This window comes from Ranitomeya imitator, chromosome 6 (assembly GCF_032444005.1).
Source record: "Ranitomeya imitator isolate aRanImi1 chromosome 6, aRanImi1.pri, whole genome shotgun sequence".
Classification (NCBI taxonomy): Eukaryota; Metazoa; Chordata; class Amphibia; order Anura; family Dendrobatidae; genus Ranitomeya; species Ranitomeya imitator.
In genome coordinates, this window is record NC_091287.1 from 4124918 (window position 1) to 4140580 (window position 15663).

General features: G+C 50.9%; 1 protein-coding gene across 1 annotated transcript in view; it reads right to left on the reverse strand.

The window, feature by feature from the left end:
- The window catches only part of LOC138642333 (SCO-spondin-like), a 410056-nt gene that overhangs the window by 90935 nt on the left and 303458 nt on the right, over positions 1-15663 (reverse strand). Inside the window, exons 79-85 of the mRNA XM_069730432.1 lie at positions 12893-13113; positions 12774-12815; positions 12186-12347; positions 11801-12016; positions 9890-10057; positions 7827-7958; positions 7510-7750 (exon numbers count right to left, since the gene is read on the reverse strand). Of these exons, the coding sequence (XP_069586533.1) occupies positions 7510-7750; positions 7827-7958; positions 9890-10057; positions 11801-12016; positions 12186-12347; positions 12774-12815; positions 12893-13113 (1182 nt within the window). The remainder of the gene's footprint in view (positions 1-7509; positions 7751-7826; positions 7959-9889; positions 10058-11800; positions 12017-12185; positions 12348-12773; positions 12816-12892; positions 13114-15663) is intronic.

Sequence of the window (15663 nt, forward strand, 5' to 3'; positions counted from 1 at the left end):
AACCCATTAACTGGCATGAACAAAGACCTCTACATCAATGCAAATCAATGACTTGAGGGGTGCGAATGGAGGAAGTGAGAACACAGCTTCCGTGCTGTCTGCAGCAGCTCAGCCAGGCCAGGATAGTGGCAGAGAAAGCGCTGTACCACCAGGTTGATGACGTGAGCCACACAAGGCACGTGTGAGCTTGCCTATATGTAGGGCCGCCTGGAGAGCTGTCCACAACTCTTCAGCTGTATGACTGTGATCTTCAAGACGTATCAATTTTAACATTGCCTGATTGCAGTGAGCCCTGGCTGCGCAGAACGGAGGTGGTGGGAATTCGCTCTGCACTGTTGCAATGCACGTCTCATTAAGACAGAGGTTGAGTGTGCAGGTGGAGGCCTTAGAGGAGGTGAAGGAGGCAGAAGCAGTGTATTTCCCAGTGTATCCTGCAGGCCTCAGGGATTATAAGACTTGTGAAGTAGCCCCTTCGCCGCCTGCCTCCACATCCACCAGTCACCCAATGCCCAGTCAGCGAGATGTAACGCCTTTGGCCATGCTTACTCGTACAAGTGTCTGGTGTAGCGCAGACACAGCTTTCTTACAGAAGTAATGGTGACTGAGCAACTGGTACTGGGGGATTGAGATGGTCATCAGTTTTTGGAAACTACCTGTATATACCAGGCAGAAAGGAATCATTTCCATGGCAATCAGATTGGAGATGGTGGAGTTCAATCTCTTAGCTTTGTCATGTGTGGGAGGAAACAATCTTTTACGTGACCACAACTGTGGGACCGAGGGCTGGCTGCAGTGCTGAGAGAGGGCGGAGTACGGTGAATCAGACAGACTGCTGGACTGTGAGTGAGGTGCAGGTGGAGATGTTTCAGTGGATTGATAAAGTTATGGTGTGCTCGTTCTCAGAGATCGTTCAAAAACAGCAGGCATATCTACTTCCTTTACAGCTGTTATCAACCAAAATGTCCAGAATAATACAAAGGGCACTTCTACATGCAATATCACCAAACTTCCATTTTATACTATATTAATGGAAATATGAAGAGATCCCAAATTGAGGTAAAATTAACTTTTATTCAATAGTACATTAAAACAATTAAAAAGCAAAAATACTGTCAATGGACAACGAACAAATGAACACACTAATAATACACTGACGTTAATAATACAGGGGATATTCTACATTAACAATCATAGTGGAGAAAATAATACAGTAATATTAACGTCAGTGTATTATTTGTGTGTTCATTTGTTCGGTGTCCATTGACAGTATTTTTGCTTTTTAATTGTTTAAATGTACTACTGAATAAAAGTTAATTTATATCTCAATTAGGGATCTCTTCATATTTCCATTAATATAGTGTAAAATGGAAGTTTGGTGATATTCCTTTACAGCTGACAGGCTGTCACTCAGCCTGACTGGAGCGGGTAAAGAACTGCAGCTTTTGCGGTCGCAGACCTGCGTCACAATACTTGCCACGGTATCAGAGAAGGAGAAAGAAGCAGCAGATGCGGTTGATGGGGTGGATGATGGTTATTGATGTCCGCTGGTCCACATTTTATTGCACTGAGATTGCCAGAGTAACGCTTGTTTATTGTGCATGTGAATGTTCATGCATGTAGTAGTCAAATTATTGCACTTTTCCCTTTACTCGGTTTTCTTTTTTGCAAAGTTGGCAGATAAAGTGAGTTGGCTCATTCTTTGCAGTGTCAAAAAGGGCGCCGGCTAGGCAACCCTTGCTGCCCCTGTGTGTTGCAGATCCATGAACGCTGACGGCCACAGCCACAGTTCTGGCTGAGGATGCATTGCTCATCGTGGTTGCATCTTCTGTGTCTGCGTCATATGGCGCAATGTAATTTCCTTGTTTTCCTCCTCCTCCACCTCCTGAGATGACCTACCCAGCTGTATGCCTCTGGGTTCACACCAAGTGGGATCTATAACCTCATCATCATCCTCTGTGTTATCACATTCCTTGCCCTGAGAGTCACCCTCCTCCTCTTCCTGCACTGACACCAGAATAAAGTCTGCGTGAGCCTCAGATATCTGAGTCTCAACAGAATCACCTACCCCCGGGGGTTAACGTCTAGTGACGAGGGTCAGAATGCTGCTCTCACCCTACTTCATCCTGCCCCGGATCCAAGCTAAAAAAAATTTTGGGCATCATTGCAGATTTTCTCCTCTTAAATCTGTGAAGCTTTTGAGTAAACTTCTGATAACCATGGCATGGAATGTGTGAACAGCTCTGCAGACTCACACATCTGTGGTTCCATACAGTCAGTTGAGCAGTAGGAGAATTGTGACGCGAGAGAAAGTAAGTGGAATTCGGATGCCTCCTCTGTGGACTGTACTGGGTGTGATGTTGAGGTGGAGGAAGAGGACAAGAGGCCACTTGAAGCTGTGCTTGCCATTCACTCGAGCACATGATCTTTCTGGCCCTCATCAGCAAGATGTACCGCTGTGCGGCTGCCAAAGAAAGGTAGTGTAGTAGCCCGTCCAATAACAGAAGTTGTCATCTGCCTTTGTCTAGGACGTGACGGTGTTGGTTCACTAGTGCTTTCACAAACATTACCAACTACCCTACATACACCTTGAACACCAAGCCACTATACTAGCCAAAGTGCTCAAAATACTTTAGTGGCAACACAAATATTTTCCCGCACTTTTACTGAATGTTACCGATTTTTCTAAAATTTGCTCGTGTTTCCGATCACAAATCTGAATATATATTCGTGTTGAATTTATGTTTGGAGATAGTTTTCCAAACATATTCGCTCTTCTCTTCTCTCTACCTTCAAGACTACCTCCGGGACAGGGATAGTTAGGGGCCCAGTTCCATGGACAGTTTGGGGCACCCTTTCTTTACCAATCACCATCATAGCGTGACTTTTTCACAAACCCCACATTTTTATCTTGACATGATTCCGTTGGTAACCTTGCGAGACAGCTGCAGGGTTTGTCTTGTGAGCTATCAGACCTACGGTCTAAGGTTTCTGCACACCAGACAGCTGGACCGAAATCTAAAGTGGTTCTCCTGGATAGATTTTTGGGACGGTCGGGACAAACTTGTCACGTTTCAGCAAACCTGTAAGCTTTATTTCAGGCTTCGTCCGCAGTCATCTGTGAGTGAGGTACAGAGGGTGGGGATTGTTGTCTCTCTCCTTCAAGAACCTCAATCCTGGACCTTCTCACTCTAATCCTACTCATTGTCACTGCAGTCGGTGAATGAATTTTTCAGGACTATTGGCCTTTTTTATGATGACCCAGACCGAGTCTACCTTACGGAGTCTAACCTTCATAAGTTCCAGCAGGGAGACAGGCCAGCAGAGGAATTTTGTCCAGAATTCAGTAGATGGGTCACTGACACCCTGAAGGTTCACTTTATGCACTATTTGCATAAAGCTTCCCTGGCCAAGAGTTGCCGAGTCTATCGCAAATATGGGGATGAACTTTGCCAGCTTATTACAGGTGAGACCATGGATAATACATAGTAACATAGTAACATAGTTAGTAAGGCCGAAAAAAGACATTTGTCCATCCAGTTCAGCCTATATTCCATCATAATAAATCCCCAGATCTACGTCCTTCTACAGAACCTAATTGTATGATACAATATTGTTCTGCTCCAGGAAGACATCCAGGCCTCTCTTGAACCCCTCGACTGAGTTCGCCATCACCACCTCCTCAGGCAAGCAATTCCAGATTCTCACTGCCCTAACAGTAAAGAATCCTCTTCTATGTTGGTGGAAAAACCTTCTCTCCTCCAGACGCAAAGAATGCCCCCTTGTGCCCGTCACCTTCCTTGGTATAAACAGATCCTCAGCGAGATATTTGTATTGTCCCCTTATATACTTATACATGGTTATTAGATCGCCCCTCAGTCGTCTTTTTTCTAGACTAAATAATCCTAATTTCGCTAATCTATCTGGGTATTGTAGTTCTCCCATCCCCTTTATTAATTTTGTTGCCCTCCTTTGTACTCTCTCTAGTTCCATTATATCCTTCCTGAGCACCGGTGCCCAAAACTGGACACAGTACTCCATGTGCGGTCTAACTAGGGATTTGTACAGAGGCAGTATAATGCTCTCATCATGTGTCTCCAGACCTCTTTTAATGCACCCCATCATCCTGTTTGCCTTGGCAGCTGCTGCCTGGCACTGGCTGCTCCAGGTAAGTTTATCATTAACTAGGATCCCCAAGTCCTTCTCCCTGTCAGATTTACCCAGTGGTTTCCCGTTCAGTGTGTAATGGTGATATTGATTCCTTCTTCCCATGTGTATAACCTTACATTTATCATTGTTAAACCTCATCTGCCACCTTTCAGCCCAAGTTTCCAACTTATCCAGATAAAATAATCTTTATTTTTATATAGCGCTAACATATTCTGCAGCGCTTTACACACATTATCATCGCTGTCCCCAATGGGGCTCACAATCTAAATTCCCTATCAGTATGTCTTTGGAATGTGGGAGGAAACCCACACAAACATGGAGAGAAAATACAAACTCCTTGCAGATTTTGTCCTTGGTGGGAATTGAACCCAGGACCCCAGCGCTGCAAGGCTGCAGTGCTAACCACTGAGCCACCGTGCTGCCAATGGATCTGCCATAGTGGCTCCTCTATCCAGTAGGACAGATATTGTCTTGATCTCCATACCTATAACCACTTCTGCAGGTAGAAAAAATGGAGTCATACCTGTGGAGTAGATATATACGCCCAGGTTGTGATCCTTCACAAAAGCTGGGGTCAGAAGTTTTCCAACAGTTTCTGGTGTTTAGATATAGGTGGAGAAACCCCAATAAAATCACTGTTTTTGCGGCGATCAGCAAGAGACCCATAACAATGAGATGCCCCCCTAACTACATAACTTCTTCAGAGAAACGGGAAGAACTTCAGTCCTAGGAAGCACCACAGGAGGTGGCGTCACTACTGGTCTATCCCTGAGGCATCTGTCTATATGTATGGCAAGAGCCATGGAGGCCTCCAACGACGCTAGAGTTTAGTACAGTGCCAATGTGTCTTTTAACAGTTCAGACAGTCCTAAGGACAGGGTCATTCCACTGGTAGGGACTCCTCACAGGGAGCTCCTTTCTTGTTACCTCATAGAAGCCCTTCCTACTCTTATTGTGCTGGGTCTTCCCCTATTAACTATGCATAATCCGGCCATAGGCTGGCAGGCCGGAGAGATAATTAAGTGGAGTGATTTTTGCAAGAATAATTGCCTAGGTAATGTTATCTCCAGTGTCTCCACTAAAAACATTCCATCTGTTCTCTCTTATTTTGAGGAGGTGTTCTCTGATAAGGGGTGTCAAGAACTGCCTCCCCATCGTGCGTAAGGTTGTCCTTTGCTTCCAGGTTCAAAATTGCCCAAGACCAGATTATATAATCTGTCAGGTCCTGAGTGACAGGCCACGAATGACTATATCTCTGGGAGTCTTGTCAAAGGACATATTAGACTGTTTATACATCGAAAGAGTAGCCGACAGCACAACCGATAAAGGGTTGTGGACCCAAATGGAAAAGTACAAACCAGAAGAAAAAGTGAAGGACAGCATCCAATCCAGATGAAATGTAGAAAAATCTTTATTGTGCCAGATGCAACGTTTCAACCATAGAAGGTCTTTTTCAAGCATATTAGACTGTTTAGACTTTCAGGAGTGAAGCCAGAACTATCCGGGACCCAAATCCTCTTCCATTCCTTCCTGATTGAACAATCAGATTATTGGGGCAAAATGTTTCTCCAAGATGGATCTTAGGGGAGCCTATAATCTGATTAGGATTAAGGAGGGGAACTAGTAGAAGACCACTTTATGAAAACCTTGTCCTGCCTTTTGCCGTGTGCCAACATTTTGTTAATTACATCTTCCGTCACCTTGTGGGTAGATTTGCAGTAATATATTTTGATCTACTCGCCCCATCTCAGGTCTCATCAGGTACAGGTCCGGCAGGTGTCACAGGTTCTCCAGGATAATACACTGCATGCCAAGTTGGAGGACTGTGCATTCACCATACAGGGACCCTGATAAGGTCCGAACAGTTTTGGACTGGAACCTCCCAGGAAATCTGAAAGCGTTACAATACTTTTTGGGGTTTGCAAACTATTATCGGAAATGTATCCGAAACCTCTCGTCTATTGTCAAACCCCTCACTGACATGACTAGGAAAGGTACGGACTTCTCGAGGTGGTCCGACTGCGATAGGCAGGCATTTTCGTCTTTGAAGAGATGTTTTTCCACTGCGCCAGTACAGTACTGGCCTGGCAGTGTTGGGGGCACTATGGATGGCAGTGTTGGGGGGCACTATAGATGGCAGTGTTAGGGGGCACTGTGGATGGCTGTGTTGGGGGGGCACTGTGGCTTGTAGTGCTGGGGGAACTGTGGCTGGCAGTGTTGGGGGGCACTGTGGCTGGCAGTGTTGGGGGGGGCACTATGGATGGCAGTGTTGGGGGGGCACTGTGGCTTGTAGTGCTGGGGGAACTGTGGCTGGCAGTGTTGGGGGGCACTGTGGCTGGCAGTGTTGGGGGGGCACTTTGCATGGCAGTGTTGGGGGGCACTGTGGATGGTAGTGTTGGGGGGCACTGTGGCTGGAAGTGTTGGGGGGCATTATGGCTGGCAGTGTTGGGGGGGCACTGTGGCTTGTAGTGCTGGGGGCACTGTGGCTGGCAGTGTTGGGGGGCATTATGGCTGGCAGTGTTGGGGGGCACTGTGGCTGGCAGTGTTGGGGGGGCACTGTGGATGGCAGTGTTGGGGGCCACTGTGGTTTGTAGTGCTGGGGGAACTGTGGCTGGCAGTGTTGGGAGGGCACTGTGGCTGGCAGTGTTGGGGGGCATTATGGCTGGCAGTGTTGGGGGGCATTATGGCTGGCAGTGTTGGGGGGGGCACTGTGGCTGGCAGTGTTGGGGGGGCATTATGGCTGGCAGTGTTGGGGGGCACTGTGGCTGGCAGTGTTGGGGGGCACTGTGGCTGGCAGTGTTGGGGGGCATTATGGCTGGCAGTGTTGGGGGGCACTTTGCATGGCAATGTTGGGGGGCACTGTGGATGGTAGTGTTGGGGGGCACTGTGGCTGGCAGCGTTGGGGGATACTGAAGCTGGTAGTGTTGGGGGGCACTGTGGCTGGCAGTGTTGGGGGATACTGAAGCTGGTAGTGTTGGGGGGCACTGTGGCTGGCAGTGTTGGGGGATACTGAAGCTGGTAGTGTTGGGGGGCACTGTGGCTGGCAGCGTTGGGGGATACTGAAGCTGGTAGTGTTGGGGGGCACTGTGGCTGGCAGTGTTGGGGGATACTGAAGCTGGTAGTGTTGGGGGGCACTGTGGCTGGCAGTGTTGGGGGATACTGAAGCTGGTAGTGTTGGGGGGCACTGTGGCTGGCAGTGTTGGATGGCACTGTGGCTGGCAGTGTTGGGGGATACTGAAGCTGGTAGTGTTGGGGGGCACTGTGGCTGGCAGCGTTGGGGGGCACTGTGGCTGGTAGTGTTGGCTGGTGACGATTATTTACAGGGTATACTCCCGGAGTCACCTGAAGCGTGCCTGGAGGCCTCTTCTGCAGGTAGCGGAGCACGGGGACCAGGCTGACCACTGACTCCAGGCACAGTCAGGGTGGGGACAGGGGTCCTTGCTGCACTGCATTCGGCCCTCTGCGCAGGTGCAGTTGTTGCAGTCGTCCTTCAGGAAGCTCTGGGGGGTCCAACTATGCCCGTGGCTGTCGGTGCACTCACACTGGGCGATCGGAACACACCGCCCGTCCTGCTCCAGTGACCCTGACAACATGACAAGAGGGTGAGTGGGGTCCTGACCGCTTCCACCCACCACCATAAGAGGGAGAGGGAGACTGACCTGAGGGGCAGCGGCACCCCGGCTCACACCACTCCGCGTCCAGACACACGATCCCCTGCTGAAGATCCGCACAACGACGTGGGCAATGATTAGCGCACCCCACCTGCTCCATGCCTGGGGGGCAACCATCCGCTGCACGGAAGAGACCATAAGACGGGGGACATCATAAATGGTGTCATGATAATGTAAGAAATGCCATGTTCAGATTAATTTTCTAGAAGGTCCCATGGTTCCAGACACACACTGCAGATTCGACCCCCCTTTCTTCCCCCCTGCATTCGCTGATACAAAAAACAAAGCCCTATGGCAGACACACGCTGTGGGCTCTCTGACCGCCCCTTCAGCTGCATCAGAAACTGTCTTCTCACTACACGCTCTGTGCAACTTGACACCAATGTGCTGCAGCCCCCACTGAGCAGCTTATGGCTTTAAGCTGGGAAAGACAGCTATAGTCCCATGTGCTCCTTTGTTCAGGTAGAAACTTAATACTAAGGCATAACTCGACCCCAATTAGTGACAGAGATGGGAAAGTTATATATTCGTTATGTGCGACAATAGGGCTACACACCAGTGCGTTTTCTGAGCGCAGCGCCTAGCAGGGATGGAGAGACGGACTGCTACTTAAGCGGGTCATATATCTACCTCGTGTTTATACTTAAAGGAACCCCCATGACGTGGGGAGCATCATGATCATTGTGTCGTTCTTCTATGAGGTTCATACGGTGAGAAATGTGCAGAGATGGCTTTTCATAATCTTAAGACAGGGGAGGATTCAGCCCTGAGTGAGGTCACCACAGCACAGGGGGATAAGTGAGTGAGACCTCCTTCTTCACTAGTCTTTTGTCAGGGTCTAGCTGCGAGACACATCTGTCATGCACTGGGATATATGAAGAGAAGAAAATATATACCAGCTCACCCGTCAATGCATTAGCTGAACTTCGGGAGCACGGACCCGCTGTGTCCAAGCGTGTATAATCCAAAAGAAGAAAGATGTCCAGCTCCACCGAATCCGTGAAGATAAAATTTCTTTATTCACAAAACTTGTAACATAGGGGATATGTTAAGCATGTCGAGATGAGGAGACTTAAAGCTGAAATGCTCCTCTGGGAAATTGCAGCTTTAAGTCTCCTCACCTCGACATGCTTAACATGTCACTCTCCACAAGGAGAAACGCTACTTCTTGGATCCCGGTCAGACGCCTCTCAAACAGCCAGACCAGATCTGCACTTTGCACTGACGAGGGGCAGGACCCCGAAACACAATGTCTGCAAATTGAGATTCTGGTTTGGCTATTATCCTAAGTCATGTGACGAGGCTCGTTAAAGGGTCGACATTCACTGTTAGGATCGCTACTTCCAATAGGTGGCGCTAGAGTTCTAGTCCTCTTCCTCTTTGAAGAGACAATTAACATAGAGGATACAAACTTCAAACCAAAACCAAATGGGTGTCAATCTTGACACGTTTCTGGAGACTAAGCTGCCTTAATCATGACCATGCTTGAAATCCTCTATGAAATACATGAAAGTTTGTATCCTCTATGTTACAAGTTTTGTGAATAAAGAAACTTTATCTTCACGGTTTCGGTGGAGCAGGACATCTTTCTTCTCAATGGGATATATGCCCTTCCCCCAAGCCGCATGGTCAGCCATGATATGAAAGAACCCCGGCTCATGACAAACTGGTGAGAGCAGTGGGGATGATAAAAATATTCCCCCTGTGATTCCTGACATATTGGTGTCAGCGGGTTGGATGATAAAGTTATCCTCCCAGGGAACCGTGACATATGGCTAATGGCATTGCAGTCCCATGTAAATAAAGCCTCATCCCTGTATAATGTCCCTCTCTGATCTGCAATATCTCTGCTTACTGTCAGTGAGAGGAAGCATTGTGAGGCTGGAAACCTGTCCTGACCAATACTTCTCACAGCTGAGGCTAGGGTGCAATGTATCAGTGCAGACAATGCTCTGTGAGCTGGGCTGCCGCTGCTCTCCTGCCTGCACCACCACATGATTATCCTCTTCTGCCCGCACCGCCGGTCTTGCAATGCCTCTGCCCTCTCTCACCACAAGGCCTGGGGTTACAGATCCGCACTTGGTACTTCTCGCCGGCGCACTCTTTTCCTCCATTTTTGGGTGGCGGGCTGGTGCAGGTCTTGCTCCTCACTGACCTCCCTCCACCGCAGGAGCGGTCACACCACGACCACGGGCTCCACTTGGACCAAACGCCATTGACTAAATGGAGACGAAGAGAAAAGTGCAGAGTACAAAGGTACCACCAGCATCATAATCATCACTGCCACCCTCATTGCCACCTCTGCCGCCACTGTGCCCCAACACCAGTGCCACCTCCGCAAGCGTGCCCTATCACAACACCAGTGCCACCTCCGCCACTGTGCCCCAACACCAGTGCCACCTCCACAAGCGTGCCCTATCACAACACCAGTGCCACCTCCGCCACTGTGCCCCAACACCAGTGCCACCTCCACAAGCGTGCCCTATCACAACACCAGTGCCACCTCTGCAAGTGTGCCCTAACACAACACCAGTGCCACCTCCGCCACTGTGCCCCAACACCAGTGCCACCTCCACAAGCGTGCCCTATCACAACACCAGTGCCACCTCCACAAGCGTGCCCTAACACAACACCAATGCCACCTCTGCCACTGTGCCCTATCACAACACCAGTGCCACCTCCGCCACTGTGCCCCAACACCAGTGCCACCTCCACAAGCGTGCCCTATCACAACACCAGTGCCACCTCTGTCACTGTGCCCTAACACCAGTGCCACCTCCGCAAGCGTGCCCTATCACAACACCAGTGCCACCTCCGCCACTGTGCCCCAACACCAGTGCCACCTCCACAAGCGTGCCCTATCACAACACCAGTGCCACCTCTGTCACTGTGCCCTATCACAACACCAGTGCCACCTCTGCCACTGTGCCCTATCACAACACCAGTGCCACCTCCGCCACTGTGCCCCAACACCAGTGCCACCTCCACAAGCGTGCCCTATCACAACACCAGTGCCACCTCTGCCACTGTGCCCTAACACAACACCAGTGCCACCTCTGCCACTGTGCCCTATCACAACACCAGTGCCACCTCCGCCACTGTGCCCCAACACCAGTGCCACCTCCACAAGCGTGCCCTATCACAACACCAGTGCCACCTCTGCCACTGTGCCCCAACACCAGTGCCACCTCCGCAAGCGTGCCCTATCACAACACCAGTGCCACCTCCACAAGCGTGCCCTATCACAACACCAGTGCCACCTCTGCCACTGTGCCCCAACACCAGTGCCACCTCCGCAAGCGTGCCCTATCACAACACCAGTGCCACCTCCGCCACTGTGCCCCAACACCAGTGCCACCTCTGCAAGTGTGCCCTAACACAACAACAGTGCCACCTCCGCCACTGTGCCCTAACACAACAACAGTGCCACCTCTGTCACTGTGCCCTATCACAACACCAGTGCCACCTCCGCCACTGTGCCCCAACACCAGTGCCACCTCCACAAGCGTGCCCTATCACAACACCAGTGCCACCTCTGTCACTGTGCCCCAACACCAGTGCCACCTCCACAAGCGTGCCCTATCACAACACCAGTGCCACCTCTGCCACTGTGCCCCAACACCAGTGCCACCTCTGTCACTGTGCCCTATCACAACACCAGTGCCACCTCTGCCACTGTGCCCCAACACCAGTGCCACCTCCGCAAGCGTGCCCTATCACAACACCAGTGCCACCTCCGCCACTGTGCCCCAACACCAGTGCCACCTCCGCCACTGTGCCCTAACACAACAACAGTGCCACCTCCGCCACTGTGCCCCACCATCACTGCCACTGTCATTGCCACCACTGTGTCCCACCATCACTACAATGCCTCACCACCAATGCCACCTCCGCCACTGTGTCCCAGTGCCACATTCACCATCATTACTATCACCCCCATCACCACTTCTTTTCTCTGTTACCTTTACAAGCTTGTAAGTTACAAAAGTGCCGCTCCATGTGTCCGGTCAGGATGTCCTCGCACCACAAGCCTCTGTCCCCAGGGGGGTTGTATGTGCGGAAACGTCTCTGCTGTCCGACTCCACAAGACCGAGAACACTCGCCCCACTCTGACCACGGATTCCACGAGCAGTTCCTGTCCCGACATTCCTCCGAGTCACAGAGAGGAGATTCTGGACCTGACACCAGGAGACAAGAAAACTGTCACTCCACTCACATCCAGAGCTGCAGGACATGATGTACCAGCAGAATAGTGACCGCAGCTCTAAAGGTGACCATGTAACAGCAGAATATTGGGTGCAGCTCTGGAGGTGACTGCAGGACCAGGATTGGGGGTATTACCGACACATTGGGGCAGGTTGCACACGTCCTCCTGGTACGTTTCTCCAGCACAGGTCCTTCCTCTGGGGCAGTATCGGGAGCGGGTCTTCACTGCAGGATACCGGGTGTCCGAGCAGCTCTTAGAACATGGCGTCCACTGCGACCACGTGCTAAGCTCCTCCCCAGGGCCTGGATGGGACCAGAGGGATCATATAATTAACCCCTGGAAGAGGTCCTCCAGGGTCAAGAGCCTGGATCACCAGGACTGGTGTCGCTCCCGTCACACAATGAATGAGGTGCATCTTATGAGCGCCTTGTGCCTCGGTCAGAAACTTAAGGAAATGACACCTGTGCCGAGTTATAGACAGAGCAGAAAAAGACCATGGGGAGGGGAACGAGAAGTAATGTTTCGGTAGTACCTTATACCACCACTTTGATGAATTAGTTGGGGGCTTTGCCACTCCCAGTCCCACTCTAGTTCTGCCCACTTTGGCCACAACAGGCACCCAAATGTCAAAAGTCGGTGACATATGAATTCTAGCACAAAACACCTTCAAGAATTGGGCTCTATATCTTAATGGAATGGCGGCGGCACTTCGGCGGTTCTGCCGTTACCTGTGGACGCCGTGGTCGTCTCCATTGTCGGCTCTATCTTGTCTGGAAAACAAGACACAGGTGACATATAATACACGTGAGACTGTCTCAGCACGGGGCTCAGGGTGGGTCGCACTCACCTCCACACTCTGGGGTTTGACAATACTTAATGTCCACCACGGCCCCCTCACAAATTCTGCCCCCATTCATCAGAGCCAGGTCGGTACAGTGACGTGATCGCGTCATGTTACCTAGTCCACCACAGGTCACTGAGCAGGGGCTCCAGGGCGTCCAAGGGGTAAAGCCTCCATCCACCGGACAAGTGGAAAATGTGCAGTTCATGAGCCCGCTCACACACGTGCTACATCGGGGACAATGGTGAAAGTGAGAGGCTGAGTTGTAGAAAAAGGAGAGAAAGAAGACAAGAGGGAGGGGAATGAGAAGGTGGAAGGAGAGGAAGCAGGACAAAGGGAGGGGGATGAGAAGGTGGAAGGAGAGGTAGCAGGACAAAGGGAGGGGGATGAGAAGGTGGAAGGAGAGGTAGCAGGACAAAGGGAGGGGGATGAGAAGGTGGAAGGAGAGGAAGAAGGACAAAGGAAGGGGGATGAGAAGATAGAAGGAGAGGAAGAAGGACAAAGGGAGGGGGATGAGAAGGTGGAAGGAGAGGAAGAAGGACAAAGGGAGGGGGATGAGAAGGTGGAAGGAGAGGAAGAAGGACAAAGGGAGGGGGATGAGAAGGTGGAAGGAGAGGAAGAAGGACAAACGGAGGGGGATGAGAAGGTGGAAGGAGAGGAAGCAGGACAAAGGGAGGGGAATGAGAAGATAGAAGGAGAGGAAGAAGGACAAAGGGAGGGGGATGAGAAGGTGGAAGTAGAGGTAGCAGGACAAAGGGAGGGGGATGAGAAGGTGGAAGGAGAGGTAGCAGGACAAAGGGAGGGGGATGAGAAGGTGGAAGGAGAGGAAGAAGGACAAACGGAGGGGGATGAGAAGGTGGAAGGAGAGGAAGCAGGACAAAGGGAGGGGAATGAGAAGATAGAAGGAGAGGAAGAAGGACAAAGGGAGGGGGATGAGAAGGTGGAAGGAGAGGTAGCAGGACAAAGGGAGGGGGATGAGAAGGTGGAAGGAGAGGAAGAAGGACAAAGGGAGGGGAATGAGAAGGTGGAAGGAGAGGTAGCAGGACAAAGGGAGGGGAATGAGAAGGTGGAAGGAGAGGAAGAAGGACAAAGGGAGGGGGATGAGAAGGTGGAAGTAGAGGTAGCAGGACAAAGGGAGGGGGATGAGAAGGTGGAAGGAGAGGAAGAAGGACAAACGGAGGGGGATGAGAAGGTGGAAGGAGAGGAAGCAGGACAAAGGGAGGGGGATGAGAAGGTGGAAGGAGAGGTAGCAGGACAAAGGGAGGGGGATGAGAAGGTGGAAGGAGAGGTAGCAGGACAAAGGGAGGGGGATGAGAAGGTGGAAGGAGAGGTAGCAGGACAAAGGGAGGGGAATGAGAAGGTGGAAGGAGAGGAAGAAGGACAAAGGGAGGGGGATGAGAAGGTGGAAGGAGAGGAAGAAGGACAAAGGAAGGGGGATGAGAAGGTGGAAGGAGAGGAAGCAGGACAAAGGGAGGGGGATGAGAAGGTGGAAGGAGAGGAAGCAGGACAAAGGGAGGGGGATGAGAAGGTGGAAGGAGAGGAAGAAGGACAAACGGAGGGGGATGAGAAGGTGGAAGGAGAGGTAGCAGGACAAAGGGAGGGGGATGAGAAGGTGGAAGGAGAGGAAGAAGGACAAAGGAAGGGGGATGAGAAGGTGGAAGGAGAGGTAGCAGGACAAAGGGAGGGGGATGAGAAGGTGGAAGGAGAGGAAGAAGGACAAAGGAAGGGGGATGAGAAGGTGGAAGGAGAGGTAGCAGGACAAAGGGAGGGGAATGAGAAGATAGAAGGAGAGGAAGAAGGACAAATGGAGGGGGATGAGAAGGTGGAAGAAGAGGAAGCAGGACAAAAGGGAGGGGGATGAGAATATAAAAGGAGAGGAAGCAGGACAAAGGGAGGGGGTTGAGAAGGTGGAAGGAGAGGAAGAAGGACAAAAGGGAGGGGGATGAGAAGGTGGAAGGAGAGGTAGCAGGACAAAGGGAGGGGAATGAGAAGGTGGAAGGAGAGGTAGCAGGACAAAAGGGAGGGGGATGAGAAGGTGGAAGGAGAGGTAGCAGGACAAAGGGAGGGGAATGAGAAGATAGAAGGAGAGGAAGAAGGACAAAGGGAGGGGGATGAGAAGGTGGAAGAAGAGGAAGCAGGACAAAAGGGAGGGGGATGAGAAGATAAAAGGAGAGGAAGCAGGACAAAGGGAGGGGGTTGAGAAGGTGGAAGGAGAGGAAGAAGGACAAAAGGGAGGGGGATGAGAAGGTGGAAGGAGAGGAAGTAGGACAAAAGGGAGGGGGATGAGAAGATAAAAGGAGAGGAAGCAGGACAAAGGGAGGGGGTTGAGAAGGTGGAAGGAGAGGAAGAAGGACAAAAGGGAGGGGGATGAGAAGGTGGAAGGAGGGAAAGAAAGACCAGATGGAGGGTAACAAGAAGTTGGAAGAAGGACACGTAAGGAGAGGAAAAAGGACAATAGGGATGGGAACAAGAAGATTGAAGTTTAGGAAGAATGACAAGAGGGAGGAGAGTGAAAAGATGGAAAAAGAGGAAGCAGGACAAGAGGGAGAGAAATGAGAAGGTGGAAGGAGAGGAAGAGAAAAAATAGGGAGGAGAAGGAGAAGATGGAAGCAGAGGAAGAGAGAGGGGAAGTAGAAGATGAAAGGAGAAGAAGAAGGACGAGAGGGAGAGGAAAGTAAAGCTGAAAGGATAGGAATAAGAAGATGGAAGGAGAGCAAGAAGGACAAGAGGGAGGGGAACGAGAAGGTGGAAGTAGACGAAGAAGGACAAGAGGGAGG